At 38.4% G+C, this 19815-nt stretch overlaps 1 protein-coding gene across 1 annotated transcript in view; it reads left to right on the forward strand.

Moving 5' to 3' along the window:
• Window positions 1-19815, forward strand: part of rngtt (RNA guanylyltransferase and 5'-phosphatase) — a 177524-nt gene that overhangs the window by 1125 nt on the left and 156584 nt on the right. The window contains exons 2-4 of the mRNA XM_072678641.1: window positions 4876-4985; window positions 5157-5260; window positions 5366-5454. Of these exons, the coding sequence (XP_072534742.1) occupies window positions 4876-4985; window positions 5157-5260; window positions 5366-5454 (303 nt within the window). The remainder of the gene's footprint in view (window positions 1-4875; window positions 4986-5156; window positions 5261-5365; window positions 5455-19815) is intronic.

Here is a 19815-nt window from a genome sequence, read left to right on the forward strand (position 1 = left end):
ATTTATTTATATATATACAGTCATGCCCGAAAGTATTCATACCCCTGTCAAAGTTTGACTTAAATTTACTTTTATTTAACCAGAAATTATATTTTTGCCTGGAAATGACACAGGCATCTCCCAGGAGATAACACGATGATGTACAAGAGGCATCATTGTGGGAAAAAATATTTCTCAGCTTTTATACACATTTGAACAAAAAGTGGCATGTCCAAAATTATTCATACCCTTCTCAATAATTAATAGAAAAGCCTTTATTGGCTATTACAGCAATCAAACGCTTCCTGTAATTGCTGACCAGCTTTTTGCATGTCTCCACTGGTATTTTTGCCCATTCATCTTTAGTGATGAGCTCCAACTCTTTGAGGTTCGAGGGTCTCCTTGCCATCACCCTGATCTTTAGCTCCCTCCACAGATTCTCAATTGGATTCAAGTCAGGACTCTGGCTGGGCCACTGCAAAACATTGTTTTTGTCTGCTAACCATTTCTTCACCACTTTGGCTGTGTGTTTTGGGTCGTTGTCGTGCTGAAATGTCCACCGGTTCCCAAGGCCAAGTTTCTCTGCAGACTGCCTGATGTTGTTGTTGAGAATCTTGATGTATTGCTCTTTTTTCATGGTGCCATTTACTGCGATCAAGTTCCCTGGTCCATTGGCTGAAAAACACCCCCAAAACATTAGGTTCCCACCACCATGTTTGACAGTGGGGATGGTGTTCTTAGGGTTGAAGGCTTCTCCTTTTTTATGCCAAATGGTGCACACATCATTGTGGCCAAACAATTAAATTTTTGTTTCATCTGACCATAAAACAGAACACCAGAAGTCTTCTTCTTTGTCCAGATGAGCATTTGCAAAGGTCGAGCGGGCTTTTGTGTGCCTTTTCTGGAGAAGTGGTGTCCTCCTTGGCCCGCGTCCGTGGAACCCAGCAGTGTGCAGTGTCCGTTGAACTGTCTGCCTTGAGATGTCGCCACCAGCAGAGTCCAGATTCACCAGGATGGCCTTGGTGGTGATCCTTGGATTTTTCTTCACCTCTCTCACTATTCTCCTGGCCAGCACAGGTGTCACTTTTGGCTTCCGACCACATCTTCTGAGATTTTCCACAGTGCGGAACTTCTTGTATTTTTTAATAATACTTTGCACTGTAGCCACTGGAACTTGAAAACATTTTGATATGGCTTTATAGCCCTTTCCTGACTTGTGAGCGGCCACAATGCACAGCTGCAGGTCCTTAGTGAGCTCCTTTGTCTTAGCCATGACTGTCCACAAACCAACTGCAGAGAGCTGCTGTTTTTCTCCTGTTGAGTTGATTAAAACAGCTGTTCCCAATGAATCAGGGTAATTAGGATGCTTTAAAACAGCTTGGACTATTTGGAATGGTATAGAACTTTGGATTTTCCCATATACTGTGACAGTTTTCAAAGGGTATGAATAATTTTGGACATGCCACTTTTTGTTCAAATGTGTATAGAAGCTGAGAAATACTTTTTCCCACAATGATGCCTCTTGTACATCATCGTGTTATCTCCTGGGAGATGCCTGTGTCGTTTCAAGGCAAAAATATAACTTCTGGTTAAAAAAAGTAAATTTAAGTCAAACTTTGCCAGGGGTATGAATACTTTCGGGCATGACTGTATATATATATATATATATATATATATATATATATATATATATATATATATATATATATATATATATATATATAAGAAAGTACTGTTAAGGAGTATATTCTTGCATATATATGAGAGAGCTAGGGCTAGGAGAATGTGTGTGTATATATATATATATATATATATATATATATATATATATATATATATATATATATATATATATATATATATATATATACTCCTAGCCCTAGCTCTCTCATATATATGCAAGAATATACTCAAGTATATTAACAGTACTTTCCTAGGTTGTAAATCTAAAGTCTAAATGTTGATGTAGTGCTGTGTTTTAAAATGTCATCAAAACTGAGTACAAAACTGAGGGATTTCCTTGCTGTCTGGCAAAGAACTTTTATCTACATTTTTTTTGACATACTATAAATGTGGTAGTTGTTCAATCCGATAGACTGTTGAGTGGAGGTGTAATGGACCACAACCTAGAGTTCGGATTGAGTCACAGTTTTTAAATCAAGGATCATTTACGGGAAATATACGGTAAACAAATGCAAGACAGTAATTTTAGATTTAAGTCTGAAAGTATTTTGAGTTGCTGGTATGTGTGTGTTAGTGACTTATTTATTTATTTTTGCAAATTTATTTCTTATTGGTTTCCAATATTATTACAGGTCTGTGTGGGGCAGTGGTGGCTCAGCGGTTAGAGCCCCGGGATATCGATAACAGGGTTGTGGGTTCGATTCCCGGGCTCGGCAAGCTGCCACTGTTGGGCCCTTGAGCAAGGCCCTTTACCCTCTCTGTTCCCCGGGCGCTGGAGTTGGCTGCCCACCGCTCTGGGTGTGTGTGTGTACTCACTGCCCCTAACACGTGTGTGTGTGTGAGTGTGTGTTCACTACCAGATGGGTTAAATGCGGAGGACACATTTCGCTGTACAGTCCACACTGTACAGTGACGAATACGTGCACCTTTATCCTTTATCCTTTATTTGTATTGGTGACTTTTATTTTGACAGGGTGTGTTTATAAATTTTTATTAGTGTCTTTAATTTTGACACTGTTTATTCAGTCATTAGTGACTTTTATTTTGACAGGGTGTGTTTATAAATTTTTATTAGTGTCTTTAATTTTGACACTGTTTATTCAGTCATTAGTGACTTTTATTTTGACAGGGTGTGTTTATTCAGTCGTATTAGTGACTTTTATTTTGACATGGTGTGTTTCAGAGACTGTAGAAAAGCATGGACAGTATAGTGTCTCTGAAAAGTGAAACAACCACAGGTCTGGCTCCTCTACAAGCTGGTTGCAGTGTGATGCTTAGCTCCGCCCATCCCCATATTTTCCAATGACAGAACAGCCTTTTTCCATGTTTTCTCTTACTTTTCTGTGCTACTATTGGTGGTTAGTGTATTTGCATTAGTGACTTTTATTTTTGACGCTGTCTGTTTGTGATGTAGGGGTTGAGTGGGACCCTGAAACTTTCCCACACAGCTGATTTGAATGAAGTAGTCAGGTCTTCTAGCTCCTGCGTGATGTTTGCACTCACTGTAGTTGCCAACTTGTATATGACTTGCAGCTTAAAGTTTGCAAGTGACGTCATGCTTGTGAAATGTGGTTCTTTCATTTTTCTAAGTGACTTACTGATGAAATCAACAGGACATCCTAAAAAAGCATATTCTTATACTTTCGTGCAGTAATGATGATATTGCTGCGTTGCCTTCTTCTAGGTAGAGCAGCCTAAAGCTAAACCTAAGCAAACCTAAGTATTTTTTTGCTGCAGTGTCTATTAGTATGAGTTAAAGAGATGACTGCTAATCTAATTTGAGAAATTTCATAAAACTATGCGTAGTAGAACTTGGGATGTAGGAAACAGTTAAGAGTTAAATGAAAAGACTGTTTTTAGAGACACAGCCCAGCAGTACATTTCAGTTTATTAATGGTAAATAGCTGTAGATTGAGCTCATTTGAACATGTCCAATGAGTCCCTTTAAGCAGGAGAAGTTGTTTGTCGTTACACTGGGTAATGCAACCTCAATTAACTACATTTACATTACATTTATGGCATTTAGCTGACGCACCAGAGCGATCCAGAGCAACTTACAAGGTTACTCATATTACAGAGGTGGGTCAATGTAGTGTTAGGAGTCTTGCCCAAGAAATCTTCATGGAGTAGCGCAGTATAGTCCCCCACACCAGGAATAGAACCGGGAATCATGTGGCCTCCCACATGGTGTGGTAGCTCACTGGCAGGTAGTGGTGTTATGGTGTTTAGTGTGCTCCCTTGTAAGCTCACTTACATTGAACATCTATGTAAAATATTTAATGAATACCTTAAACATTCTTTATAGTCTTATAGTTTACATTTCATAAACACCTTCATAAACACGACTACAAACATTCACTGATGGTTGTTACTTTAAATTGATCTTCTTTTTTTTTTATTAATAAATCACAGCCTTGAGAGGACCAAATAAATCAAGTTAATGATAGGATACATAATTAGCCTGCAACACACTGGGGTAAAAGCACCAAATTACCCACAAACACCAACACATCCCCTTAATGTCCATAGCCAGGCCATCTAGCAAATACCACAGCACCCAAATAGTTTAAATGAGACTCCACTGTGAGTGAAATGATCACTGTATTTTAACAGATTTGCTGCTAGAGTGTAGTAGTTTTTTTTACCTTCAAATACAATTATTCTTATGTATTTATCATTATGATCATCATGATCATAATATCATTATTTTAATGGTTTTTAAATGCTTTTCTAAACACACAACCATGTTTAATCAAATGTATTGTGAGCTTAAATGATACAAAATTTGCCAGATTTATTTATTTATTTATTTTTGCTATTATATAGAAATGTATATTATTATGAATATCATTTTAATTAAATATTATAGTATGAGAGGTTCATATTTTATTTGAACATCACTTATGATGCTGGATTCAGTGTCTTTTGCTCTAAAAATGTCTCAGTGTAGATTCTGGCGAGCTTAATAAGTATGTTGACCTAAGCTAATATGTGGTCAGAGCCTTATAAAATCATACAAAAAAAGAAATGAGAAACTATGTGTAAATGACAGATGCAGCTGTGGACTGTGAGAAAAAGTAAACATACTCTTGTTCCATCAAAGTTGTACATGAGGTCAGGTGATCCTGATTCTGTTCAGTAGCGGGATTTTCAAGAATGATCAAAAGTTGTTACTAACGTAATTCCCTCTTCTGTAACTCATTTACTATGCAGGTAAATTCTTACCAATGAAAACCATGTTGGGTCCCAGATATGACGACTCCGTTCCAGAGGAGAACCGGTTCCACCCAAGTATGCTGTCCAACTATCTTAAAAGCCTGAAGGTATGCTGAATCGGCCACTGCAGCGTGCATGCATGTGGTTGTGGTGTTCTGACAGTGTTTTCTGCACACAGTCTTGTACTTGTAGCTGCTTGTTAACATGTTCTGTTTCTTTAAATGAGATGAAATAGTCCATTGTAGGTATGTAATGATCGTTTTGCTTTTTATTCTCAGGTCAAGATGGGCCTGCTTGTCGATCTAACAAACACAACCCGCTTTTATGACCGGGCAGAAATCGAAAAAGAAGGAGTCAAATATGTCAAGCTTCAGTGCAAAGGGTACGTCTTGAGACTGTGCTTTATGGCTGTTCGTCCACTGAGTCCCTGTAAGTGGAAGAAGTTGTTTGTTGTTGCGCGGGGTAATGTGGTTTTCTGTCTATACAGTCATGGAGAATGCCCCACTTCAGAGACGACAGATATGTTCATCAGGTTATGTGAGCACTTCATGCAAAAGAATCCTACCGAACTCATTGGTAAGCTTAAGACTTTCTTGGCACTAGTTTTGTTTGTTTGTTTGTTTGTCTGTTTGTTTATTTATAATAGATTTCATTTTATTTACGTTGTATGCGTTATATTTCGCATTATGGCTGCACAATATTGGAAAAAACTGACATTGTAATATTTTGTCCTTTTGCAATATATGTTGAGGTATATATGATATTTCACCAGATTTCTAGTGATGCACTCCGTGGATCCGAGATTGGTGTTGGGCAGATAGAACAAAAAAAAAAAAAAAAAAAAAAAAAAAAAAAAAAATATATATATATATATATATAAAATGACTATCGTTTAGATCAAGCAGCAAAAAAGCAGTACAAGTAGCAGGACATGTTGCTTTAGTTATATAGACATAACAAGGCCTACTATGGGACTATTGTGCTTGGGCCCATTGCGATGCTGAAACGATATATTGTGCAGCCCTAATCCGCATATGGTTGCATTTCATTTTAAAGGAACACACGTTCCTTAAGGTCTTGTTCTTTGTTCAGTAAAGCCCTTACCCATTTTTATTCACTATCACCAGGGATGCATGAATATGGGAACTTTTTCATGTACATGTTCACCATTGTTGAGTCATAAATTGTAGAATTTGGATCCACCTGAATTAGCTTCAAACAGCGTTCATTTCTGAAGGGTTACAAATGCAGTAAAATTAATACAGTTTAGATGTTTCAGTGCAGTTATTCAATGTCACCTAAACAACTGGTGTTCAATAAATACATCAAATCTCACTTTGAAATATTGGTCAGATCTTACGATAAGCATTATTTGTTTCTTATTATGTCTTAAAATGCTGGGAGTTTTCTACTAATCTTAAACAAATGCCATTCTTCAAACATTGTAGCCTACAATTAGTCCAGGGCTTTACACAAACATTTTTCTACAGACATGTAAATTCACCATACAGTTCTTCTGTTCTGACTTGAAGTTGTACTGAAGAATCCTGATATAGTCCTCTTTCTTCATTATTGAAGAAGGCTTAACTGTTGGAACTGTGACGTGGTTGCTCCTGACCATCCGAACGAGATTCCTCTTCGCTTAGAGTTACAATTTGGGTCTTCTTTAAGACTTTGGTTAAGTGGCTTCATCTCCCAATGACTTGTGCTTATGTATAATAGTTTGAACTGAGGGTCTTAAGAGACTACAGTTGGCTCCAACAGACATTCTTGACTTGTGCAAGTTCTGTCATCCTTCTCAGATCACTTTGGACTTGCCTGTTGTACTGTGTATTGGTAAATCCACTGAATGCTGTGGGACAAACCCTTTATATCTGGGTACAGACAAGCTACCAGCTGTAGTCAATCATGATCACTAACATTGAGTGTTAAGAGGCCCTGGCCATGGCAAGATTAAGGGTATTTGAGAACTTTCAGCACCTTTGAATTACTAATGTAAAGGGTTTATGTATCTTTTTGTAAACCCACCAACTTGTTCAAATGTGCAACAAGTTGTTTTTTGTTGTTGTACACTCGTTCTGCTAAAAAAACAAAGAACAGTTTAAAGAAATGATTGACCGCCCAATATTACCATGACCTTCATATCCGTATCTGTATGTCGTTCCGTATAAATGCGGCATGGTGATGTGTACCCATATTTGTTTGGGAAAGTTTTATGCTGCAATGTCAGGTCAAATGGAAGCAGATCAGGCTGTTCGTTTATCCATCTGTGGTTGTTTATCTGCTTGGGAAATGTGTTAGATTCTCCCAAATATCCTTAATAGTTTTTTTTTCCAGTGTATTTTTCATATTGTTGCATAATCCAAATTACTGACCACACTTCTGTGCATGCCAAAATGAATCCACTCCAATTTCCCCACCATCTGGATGATGTGCTAGCTGGATGGAAAGTGTGCCAAGTTTAAACCAAATCAAAACACTTTCCTCATTTAGAGCACAAATGAGATGAAAATGTACTGCCTTGGTGGAATTAACTTCTAAATAAGTATGAATGACATCCAATTCAGGCACAATAGAAAACAGTTTCCCAACAAAGTATACAGTTCTAACAACATACGAGTCCAGTGTTGAAGAAATCCATATTTAACGCACATGGAGTACATGGATCCTGTTGCACAAAAGTCTTTGTATTTGTGGGTCAGAAGTATTTTTCAGCAATTCAAAGGGTTCAGCAATTTCAATATATAGCAAAACAAAAAAGCACTGATACAAGCGCCAGCCTTGTTCGATCATGCCGGTCTCTCGTGTGATCCTTCATGGAAACCTGTGCTTTACAGTGTAGAGTGGATGGCAAAAGGACTGGACTTTTAATAAATCATGAATTCTAGTTGTGATTATTGGGCTATATTTGTTTGGTGGGTGGAGCAGTAGGCATTGAAAAAGCTCAGTAGGCATTGAAAAAGCTCAGTAGGCATTGAAAAAGCTCAGTTAGAGTGGTCTAGTGTGGAATTGGAGTTTGGCAGTGATTGTTAGCGTTTATAATATTGAAAATATAATTGAATCTTGACTTTAGATGTGATCATGGTGCAAACCTGAAAATATGTGCACATTATTGGAGCCCTTTAGTTGCATTTCATATAAGCTATGTGTGTGCAAACATGAAAATATTGATATTAATATGTGAACACAAGGCAAATATTCTGAAACGTGGATCTGGAAAGTACTGGATTGAGATGCAGTTGTATTTTATCACATTAAATGTACAATTTTGAGTGAGTTATACTACACAACAATAAGTGCAGTTTTAATCGGATTGGATTTTATAATACCCAGCACTTCCATCTAGCATGGAATAAAAACAATTGAATAGTTACATGTAAATAAGTCACAGTACTGAAGTCACTAACTCTTCATTTATTTAAGATATAGAGAAATGGTCCAAACCAAGAACCATTCAGGGAATTTTTTTGATAGTAAGTGCAGTAATATGCAATGTAGACAGGTCTGTTTCCAAGTCTGTCAATCTCCCTTTTAACCAGTAGGGGGAGGCAGAGTAGCTTCACAGCTTCACTGAATGCAGTGTCTTAAGCTTGACAGTGTTTTAGAGTTTCAGTGGTTGTCTTTAGCTGGTGAGCACAGTTTGTGGTGTCTCTGTCAGATTTTTATCATTTATTGTTAATCCTCTGTTTTGCACAGTAGCAGTGAAAATGTCATTTCAGCTCTGTTGTTATATGGGGCGGGGGCGGGGGGCTAGCTGTCACTGATAGCTTGACTTGTAGTCATACAGTGTGATACTCCAGGCTTTCTTTGGTTTCACTACTGGGTTGTTAAGAAACTTTCTGGAAGCATGACAGTATTTGTGCCCTTCATTCACATCAGTGAATAAAACATCAGATGAAAAGTCTTTTATTCCAGTTGTATTTCACTTGACTGGAGAGCAATTTTATTGAAGGCCCTGCATAATGTAGAACATCTCTGATGAGATTTCCTCTGTTTTCTGTGCCAGGGTTAATGTTTGAGCTGACTTTCATCATACTGTCGATGTCAGAATTGGTCCCAAAACAGATGTGCTGTGCAACACACATTTGGTACAAGTTACACAGTTAGTTGTAGAGAAACTTATCAGGTTGTTTTAGGGGTTGTGATTGGAACCACAGGCCATTGTAAAATGACCAGTTAACCTACATATGTGTTTATATGTAATGTAAGGTAAGATAATGGTAAGATTTGAATGTGAGCTGTGATTTTGGGACTAGTTTTTTCATTGCACCACTCCACATGAACCTCTGTGTTGTATATTTAAAAAATTAACTATATTTTTGGACCAAAGTTTTTCATATAACTATGGTAAAACAGTGCTTCAGCAGCATATGCATAACCAATGTAATAACTGTCTGTGATGTAGCTTTTAGAGACTGCTTTTCTGGTTCAGTTCACATTATAGCCTGTTAGTTATGCACAAATTTAAAAAGTTAATAAAGTTACTTTAAATATTGAGGTGGCTGATATGGCAAGAATATATTCTCACAACATATTGAAGACCTTATCCTGATCAAACTGATGTTATCTTTTTATTTTAAAGCAGCTCTATGTAGCTTTTGCCTTAAAATAGCAGCGTGATTATATGTGATTATTCTACCACAGAATTCTTTCATGTCACATGCCGGTTCTGGATGTCTTAGCTTCTCCAGAAATGTGTGTACTTAAGGCTTGGCTCAAAGCACAAATTACACTTCCTGACTTCCCGCAGGACATCATAATTCTTATAAAATGCTTCTTTAATGTCCTGTTCCAGCTTAAATAATTAATTTATTGCTCAATGGCAGACAAGACTTTCAGCCATATGGTGTTGCTTTCAATTTTAGAAAGTTTGGCCTGCGATTGATGAGGTGTGCAGAATACAAACTGAAAGCAGACTATACTGATCTAAATGGATCAATATATCTGTTACTCAAGCCTGTCAATCAAGCACTGCTACAGAGAGCAAAGCTGTGGAAAGAGAGGACTGACTGCAGTATTTTATTATTATTATTTCTTTTACAGCGAAGTCAACAGCTTCCCTTACCAACTGTTCACTGATTTGTGGTCATGCCACTGTCCACTTACTGAATATTCATGTGCATTTCCCAAACTGTGTAAGATCCTCCCACACAAAGTTCTAAATCTTTTTGCCTGTGATTTCAGTGTGTATCCTCACTGTGGGTGGAACACTGTTATTGCGACACATTCAGCAACCTGATTGGCTGCCTCTTGGCTCCTGATTTTATTTGCATAAATTCATTTTGCTATTCTGCAACTGTTTTTTTTTCCTTTAACTTGAGTTATGTTTACTTTATATAACTTGCTGGTGTCTTCATAGATTGTGTGGGTGGAATGTGAAAACTGGCTATAAACGTCTGTTGGTTTTGGGGACCCCCTAGTGCAGGAGAGCTAGATTTCGGCACAGTTTTGTGCTTTTAATGCTCAAACACACCTGATTCAGCTCACCTGATAATTGCCAGATTTAGTAGGCCTGTTGGAGCAGGGAAATTACTATGGACTCTGGACTCTGACCCCCATTGCCCACCCCTGTTATAGTGGAACGGTTGGTAGTTTGTCCCTGTGTGTATGTATGTATCATGACATTGTTTTTGTCTGGGGTTAAATAAGCTGGTAAGGAGCAGGGAAGAATACTACAGACACTATGGCTTCTACATACTGTGCTAGACTAAAGTAGGAGTTAGCAGAGGTCTCATTTTCCATAGCCTAGTATTTGGTATTTTTTAAATGGACATGCAGTTGACCTGTGTTCATGTTCTGTTGGTATTCACAAAAGTCACCCAGTTGCTTTCTATGAATTCATGCCAACACATTTCTCTCAGTCTGTTTAAACCACATCAAGGCCTTTATTGAGGTATGTTCAGCGCACAACTGATGGACTGATCGACTGCATCTGGGGGGAAAAAGGAAATAATTTCTTTGTAACCGTTTTGAAGATCTGTGGTGTTGTTTTGAGGGGGCTGCTGATGGCAGTCTTCTCTCTCTGACCATCCACAGTAGCTGTGTGTGGAATCTGCATGAGACGGCTGCAGATTTGAACACTATTAATCAATTAAATGAGTGATTTAATCAAACAAGACATCCCTCTGACTGTGCCGGGAGCATGCCGCCTGATCTCAGACTTTCGTGTTGTGTGTCCTGTGAGCAGTCTGATGATTCACACAGCGCAGGTGTCCACCAAGTGCTGAGCGCCTGTGCTTTCAAATAAACAACTTCTGTTGATTGATGCTTAGCATATTAGCTGGTAGTTTTACAGCACTAGTCTTAATGAGGTTATGAAACCTACACTCCTGCTCAGACTGTTTGAAATGATTAGTTTTAATGATAATTAAAATTGAAATATCCATAAGCTAGACTCCAAAGGGTGTTTATTGTGGGGTGCACTTTTTTGTTTGCTGACCCTTTTTAAACCATTGCTTACACATTTGTTAACTAAAGAAACACATGATTTTACTCTAACACATTTTCATTAAAGGGTCTTGCTTTTGTGGCCAAACTGGCATTTAGACAAAAAACAGCTTCATAGTTAAATAGCATGAATCAGTGAAGTGCTACAGTGAAAGTAATTGCACAAGCAAAATGTACACTTACCTGTTCTGTTATTGTGATTATAGCAAAAATGTGCTGTTTCCGATATAATTCTTTTTGTGTGTCCCTAGTGTTTATATTTATGTCCAATAAGAACTTTTAGAAGTATTTTAGTAAATATGCTGTAATGATTTTGTTTATTTGCAATATTTGTTGATATTGAGTTTTATCATTAAAGATTGTGAGTTTGCAATGCAACAGCCATGGAAATCTGGGGGGAAACCAGGGGATTTTACCACTTTTTAAATACGAGGCATTCTGCATATTCATTTGACATGAACTTTCTTTATGTGGTAGAGACGTTTACGGCTTTGTAGTGCAACTCTGATACACTAGCAGGACAAGCATTTTAGAATTATATGATACATTTATCTGCGGATCCTCAAAACAAGAGTTTAATGTGTTGTTAAAGTGTGTTTTAAAACTAAGCTACCAAAATAGCCTGTTTTCAATTAGTTGTTTGTCTAATGTTACAAATACGCATTTGCATACATTCATTTATTCGACCTACACCAGTTGAGTCCTGCCTGTTGAAGTCCATCTCAAGTTATAATATTTTTTTACCTGGACTGATTTTTGAATGAAGCGTAATACTAGGCAGCCAATGAAAACTGCATTTTCACAGGATCTGAATAGGGATACTGTTAGTGGATTTTAGAAATAAATAAATCATAAATGTAGGATTTTGGCCCTTTTGGGCCATTGAAGGTTTAACTGTCCCAACTGTCACGAAGGCATATATTGTGATTTTGCATTTATTATACTTTTATGGCCAGACTGCCAAGACTCCAGCACCAGCAAGAAAGCGTATACACATGAGTGCAGTTTCAACTTTTGCAGTAGTGTCTTTTAGGCATCTCATAGATGGTTTCTGAAGCCATTCAGTTTGTCTCTACGTCTGATATCACTGTCCTTTTGTGGCGTCTAACTGTAATTGATTCCGAACATAAGGATTATTATGGGTGTTGGAGCACCGCTGCTTTGCAGGCGGTGTTCTTCTTTAACGCTTGTCCTCATCTGACTGCTGTTCAGGTTTGCTTAGTGGTGCATGTCCCTTCTTCTTTCAGCCTTTTGGAGGCGCTCTTGTGCTCTGACTCGAGGCACTACATTGTTTAGCCCCCTATGCTGCCCTACTCCAGCGAACTGTACACAGCACAGTGCAGACCTCAGGGGTGGAATATATGAATTTTATTGTTCTCGCCGCAACGGCTGGCTTATTGGTGCTGCTGTGGAAACGAGCTCCCTGGGGAGCGGTGCAGGGCGGGGTAACAGTCGGGTGGGGGAAGAAGAGCACAAGGGGGTTATGATTAGGGTCAAAACTGCATCTCGTCATCTCTGTCTCTGAAGACCTCTGACTGTCTGTCAGTCTGGGAGGTGCGAGGGCCTCTAACGAGGATCGCTTCGCTAACCTAATAAGAGTGGTGTTGCAAGTGGTCAGCAGAGTGCCTGTGTGTTTGTTTTGGCTGCATTTATTTTTGCACTTTTAAGACAAATGACTTGTAAGAACAAGCTTGGCTGTCTTTGAGAACCAAAAACAGAGGGGGCAAAAGCATTTATTTTACTTACTGAGAATAACGCTAGGCTAGGGTTTAGAATTGGGCTTAGAAATGGTACTTCTTGTATAATACAAAAAGGACTTCTGTCTAGATAAATCGAGCCTAAAAGCACACACTCGCACTGTGTGCCATGTCATTAGGTACTTACAAATACACTGATCAGCCAAATCGTTTAAAACCCCCTTCCTAATACTGTGGAGATCCTCCTCGTTCTGTGACCCATCAAGCCATGGACTTTCTTTTTTTTTTTTTTTTTTTTTTTTGAACTGCAGATTCTGCTGCAGTAGCTCTTCTATGGGCCAGACAGGCTAGGCTTCATTCCCCAAGTGCATCAGTGAGCGCTGGGCACCCATTACCGTCACAAGTTGTCCTTCATTCTACCACTTTTGATAGGTACTGACCACTATATACTGGTAACCGCCTACAAGACCTGTTGTTTTGGAGATGCTCTGACCCATCAGGTCGTATTGCCATCAGAATTTGGCCCATTGTAAAGGTCACACCGATTCATGCACTTGCTCATTTTTCCTGCTTCCAACACTCCATACAAAGATGTGATCTTTACTTCATATCAGTGGTTTTTATGTTCTGGCTGATCCGTGTACATTACGTGTTGGTAGTTTTAACTGTATGATCATGGCGGAGAGATGCATGTAGAATAAATGATAGTTTTGGACAGTAAATAAAATGTAAACCAGTGGTTTTTAAACTTGGCACTGCAGAACAATTTGATCCCAAAATCCCAATATCCCAAATATCGATTTCTAAATTTTTTAGTTTATTAAGTTTGCTTCAGCCATAACTAAACAAGCGATTCTTGTTAATAAAAAGGTAGACATGATTAAACCTGATTGAAATGAAAGAAATTTAAAATGTGCCAAAAAAAAACCACAATTCATGGCTAATTAATGGTCATCTCCTGACCACTTAATGAGTAATCTGTAATTTCATAGAACATCACCTTTTTTGCATGCAGATCAGTAGAAGCTATGGAGAGATGTAGCACAATGGACAGTTTGTGGTAGGACGAGGTCATGCTCCAGTAAGTGAAATTAAAGACTAGAGGCCGCACTGACATTCACTGCCCACAAAGGGAGCCTTGGACTAAAACGTTTGAGAACTAGTCTAGACCTCATGACCCCTGGTCCCATTCACCACCACTGTAAAGAAATCCGATCCAGTCTTATCGACGTCTAACTTGGAAGAGCACAGACTCTCATGCTGTGTGATATGCTGTTGGCGTTGATGTTAGCGGTGTGTTGCTTCCTGTGCGGTATGATGGTCTACTTTTAGATGACCGTCTTAAGTGAAAGGCTTCAATTAGATATAGCTTATTTTAAAGCTTAGTCGTTTTTAAAGAAGATCTATTGGATTGGTATTGGACCGTACTCAAGAACAATGTGTATGGGGTAGAAGTGGGATTGTAGGTCATCTCTATTGTGTACTTGCTGTATATTTATATAACATGAGATGCATGTTGCGTCCAAAATCTGAAATTATGAGTGAAAGTGGTTTTATTTTTGCTTCTATTTGTTTGTAATTTTATACAAAGTTCTCATTACAAATGATCTATATAACAATTTGGGCGAACAGTAGAATCTTAACATGAGTTAAGAGTTTCTTAGTATTTGGTTTCCATGAACTCCAAAGTTGGTGTTGAAATTTCTGTTGAGCACATCAAAACCATCTGAGAGATCTGAACATGAGCCTCAGTGGAAGAAGACTTTCTTATTGATGTTACTTGTCCTAACTTTTCTTTGTTTGGATTTTTTCCAAAGTTCTTCTGTTTCAAAGAACTTCTGTTTCGAGGTTGAAATGGAAAACGGAAGCCCAGGTTTTCAGTGTGGTCTTAGAAGCTGTGTCTCCGTTCAAACATTACACAACTTGAGCACTATTCAGTCTATACTAGTCTTTTTCACAGGAGCTCCTCTGTGGTTTTGTGTTCGTCTGGATCAGCCATGTCTGTGTTTATTCTTCTTGATCCTCTGAGAAAATTACTGGCAGAATTATGTGCTGTTTCTCACTGAACTCAGGGGTGGTCTGATCCTTTTAGTCCTGTCCGGATACACATCTCTCACAGATCAGACAGTTATTGGAACTTTGCTTTGGCCTGTGACGCAAACATTCAGGTATTAAACTCGCTCTCGTTCTGTGTTGAAAGCTTTATCACTGAAGAGACGTGTAAAATCTTCATTACAAATGTCCACCTGAGGGGGGCTGAAACTGATGATCTTTATTAAAGCACAGTTCAGGGAAGATGGTAAAAGAATCTGAAAATGAGCAAGGGATTCCATCAGCCGTAGTTTTGCGAGAATTCCAGAAGATGGCTGGACATGCTCACATGCTCGCACTGTACGGCACAAAACTGTGTGTGGCGCACACAGTGAAGAGATTTAAACATTTAGAAGCTGTCTTTAGAGCAGTTGTGACAGCTCTGTGACAGTTGTGCACGGCTGTAATTGTGGCGGCCTATTTAATGAGCGCTGAAATCGCTCTCCCACTTCGCTGTCAAACACCAAACCCATGGGCGGAACTTCAGAGGTGTGCAATACGACTATAGACACAATAGACTTTTCTGAGCATATTAAGGATATCGCCAGTGCTTAAAGCATTTTTTCTGAATTCTGAATGAAACAAAAATCACTACTCAGTACAGCAGTTTCAAAATCTACCAATGTGTTTTGTCCGCAATCATGTATATTGCAAAAATCTCTTAAATTATTGTGATATAATAATTTTACCGTATCGCACAGCCCCAAACAACAAACAGACCTCACTGACTGTAATGCCAGACATGCTCTGGTCTGTCGTTACTTTATTCCTTATGTTTTCACATTTCTCCAATATTAAATATAAAAAAAATCCATCCAGGTTATTTTTTTCTTGGGGTTTCAAAATTTGAAAGACGTTGATTAAAAAAAAAAAAACAAAAAAACACTAATCTTTTGGAACCCCTCCCCCCTTTTGTATACCGTGCATAATATATGACTGGCTACGGTCCTATATAGGTGCATGTGAAATTGGTCAAATTACATTTATACTGCTTTAGTTATATAATACACACGGGACTTGTTATTGTTACATAAAGGTACTTGCTTGTCTGTTTAACATATGGGAACGTCATTGTATAAAACCAAACCTGCTGTTATGTAGGCTGGTGGGTCCTGTGTCTGAGGCTCTTTGACAGATGGCGGCACTGCAACGCTAGGCTTCATGTTAACTCTTCCTTTAAAGACCCTCTCTAGGTCATTAACATCTGTTATGTCATGGCTGTCAGTGCTTTGCCAGAGTTACATTATTACGTTCATTGCTTGCACTTGCATGACCGTGCGCTCATAAAAGTTTAATGAAAAGACTCATTACTGTTTTCCAATTTCTTTTTAAAGAAAAAAAAGGTTTAATTAAGCTGTGCTACCTTGGTAAGCCTGTTGGCATCTGTTATATTGATTAATGGGGTTCAAAACCTCCCCCATATCATTGTGCATGAAATTGAACTTTGACCTGGCTCCCCGCCCTTAATCTAATAGCAAATTTGAATTTTCTAAAGCCAAAATGTCCTTAGGTTTCTAGTGTGTTTTTAATTTTCTTGTCTTTTCAAAACCTTATTCTTACATGTGTGTATGTGTATATTCTCTCTGTGACACAAAGAGCTCTATATCTTCAAAGTGGCAACTTTACAGGAGAAGGAAAAACCTTCTTATGATTTTAATTGAGGTCAGTGTAAAATTCCATTTGCATTTCATTTTGCACAAGTCATTTTGGAGCATTTCTTGATCCATTCATCCTAAAATTGTGACACAATGTAAAGAACAGCTGCCAGATTGTGAATAATTGTGTATAATATACAGATCTGCAGTAACATTAAACAGGAAAGGGACAATATTAGACAGCAAGTGAAGTCTGAAGTCGGTTCTTAGTTCAAGTTGATCTATTGGAAGCTGCCAAGTAGGGCTGGGCGATATGGTCAAAGTCCTATATCACGATATTTAAATTTTAAAATAACATTTTCACGATACACAATATACATCATGATACATCATGTAATGCTGTATCATGATAAATATTGTGTAATCACGGACTTGTCAGTAGTGACAGATTCTTATAAACTGCTATTCAGACACTCTCCCGTACTGAATACAGTGATTTTTATTTTTTATTATCTGCTGCTCTTCATCTAATTACACCAGTGTAATTAGACTGTCTGTAATGAACCCTGCAGCTGAGCAGTGTTTATTAAGCACTAACAGTATCCTCCACATGCTTAAAATTATATATATTAAGTATATTGTGTATCGCAATAACAACATTTATCACTAAACTATAAAATATCATCATATTGCCCAGCTTTACTGCCGATATTTAAACCGTGTGTATAAACGTTTGATTGCTGAGAGTTCCAGGCCTGCTGTTAAAGCTGCAAAGGAGGGACAGACTCCATATTAATGCCTATGGGTTTAGAACGGGATGTCATAAAAGCTCTGGTAGATGTAATTTGTAGGTGTCCCAATACTTTTGTCTTTAGTGTCGAATATGTATTCATGTGTATGTTATTGAAAGGATCTGACAATGCCAGGAAGCAAACAACTGAACGGGAACTGACTGATGTGTGCTTGAGCTGTGCTTTGGTTAGCTTTAGCGGAGTGGGTTAATGAAGAGGTGAGAGTGGGGTTGTTTTCCTTTGTAGCTCAGAGGGCAGAAACTCATCAATGCTGGCGAGAGACAGATAGATAGACGGAGAGAGAGGACTGAGGGAGTGATTGAGGGCGAGTTAGTAAATGAATTAGTAAAAAATATGAGGTGTGGGCAAGCTAGAGAGAAAAAGGGAGAGAGGGGGAGGTCGTGTTTGACAGTGTGAAAGTGAAGGGAAGGGCTTTGTTAACAAGTGACGGGGTGAGCGAGTGTGTGTGAAATGGTGGGGGTGAATTAGTCAGTGACAGAGCAAGTGGTCAGGGAGAAGTAAGAAAAAGATTAGAGGACAGAGAAAGAGAGGGAGAGAGATGAAAGGAGATGGAGGAAGGCCAGAGGGCTTAATGTTGCAAGCTCACTTCCATGGTGGAGTCAGCTCTTGCAATCATGCTGCCTTTTGAAGGAGTTACTTTGTGAAGCTTCCGTTGGGTTCTAATAGACACTCGCCGAGCAATTTATCAGGAAGACCTGCACACCCACTTGTTCATACAATCATCTAATCAGCCAATAATATGGCAGCAGTGTAAAGCATGAAATCCTGCAGATACGGGGCAGAAGCTTCAGTTAATGTTCATCAACCATCAAAATGGGGAACAAATGTGACCTCAGTTAGAGATGAATTGATCAGGGTTTTTGAGGTTGATACAGTTCGCTGATTGTCTTTCAGTGTGGTTGAGCTGATATCAGTCGAGGGCGGGGCTGGATGCCGCATTAACCTGTGCAGGCAGTGATTTTGACTGCTACCTAATTATTATATGGGATGCTAGAACCATTTCAGTTCAGTAAAGTTTAGGTCAGAACTTTAAACCATTCCTAAATGTATTACGTTTTGTAACCATTGTGATGTGTGTGTGTGTGTGTGTGTGTGTGTGTGTATATGTGTGTGTGTGTGTGTGTGTGTGTATGGATCATTGTCTTGTTGCATGACCTAAACTGCTCTTCAGCTTCAGATCATGGACCTGACATTCTCTCGAAGAATTCTCTGATACAGAGTTAATAGTTCCCTCAATAGTACTGTCAAGGTCCCAAAGCAGTAAAGCACCTCCCACCCATCCCACCACTCCACCAAGCTTCACAGCTGGTATTGGATTGATTCTTTGAAAAGTGGTGTTAGGTTTTCACTAGACAGAATGAGCCCATGTTTGCCTTAGATTCAGAACCTTGTTCCCACTCCTGGGATGATTGACTGCTGTTACAAATGTTCTCCAAGCTGTAGAGTCTTGGAAATGGCCTAACTGCTGGGCAATGACAATTTGTTCACTGATCCTAAATATTGAATATTCAGTTTGGCTATGTTTGGTTATATTATCGGGGAAAGGTGAATGCATTTAATCACCTGGACTATGAAAATACCTTGGTGTTCAATAGATACCTTGTACACTAAAGACATGAAAGAAGTACCAGACTTTTGTGTCAGTTTTCCTGTCAGCCTCTATATATGTACACTATACTATACTATATATATATATATATATATATATATATATATATATATATATATATATATATATATATATATATATACACTCTACTACAGTACACACAGTCATGCTAAACATACAGTGACAAATGTGCACAAATGCAGAAATATAATATATTCCTCACATTTATGAGATAGGAGTTTAATTAACTAACATTGTGTAGTTTTGAAAGCAGCCATACAGTCCATAAATGGAAACTAAGCTGCAAGAACCGCCCTCTTTTAATTCATTGTTTGTGTTGTCACAAGAACCAACACATTTAATGTAGCTACAGTATATCCACCTGTTCAGCCTACAGCAGTGTAGTACCAGTATGAATGGGTTTATTGATTAAAATCACATGGCTATCTAGTGGGCTTTGATTGAGATAAATGTCTTAAATTGGCGACTGTTGTAGTAGAATAATAGAATAGAATAATAAAATTAATAATATATCCATATTCACTAGGGCTGCACCGATCCAGCTTTTTCATTTCCGATACCAAAAATTAAACGTTGCATATCGGTCTATACCTAAAACGAGTCCGATACCATTGCTGAATTAATAAAGCATATACCTCACCATGTGTGAGACACTGAAGGCATCA

Source organism: Salminus brasiliensis, chromosome 1, assembly GCF_030463535.1.
Source record: "Salminus brasiliensis chromosome 1, fSalBra1.hap2, whole genome shotgun sequence".
In the NCBI taxonomy this organism is placed as follows: domain Eukaryota; kingdom Metazoa; phylum Chordata; class Actinopteri; order Characiformes; family Bryconidae; genus Salminus; species Salminus brasiliensis.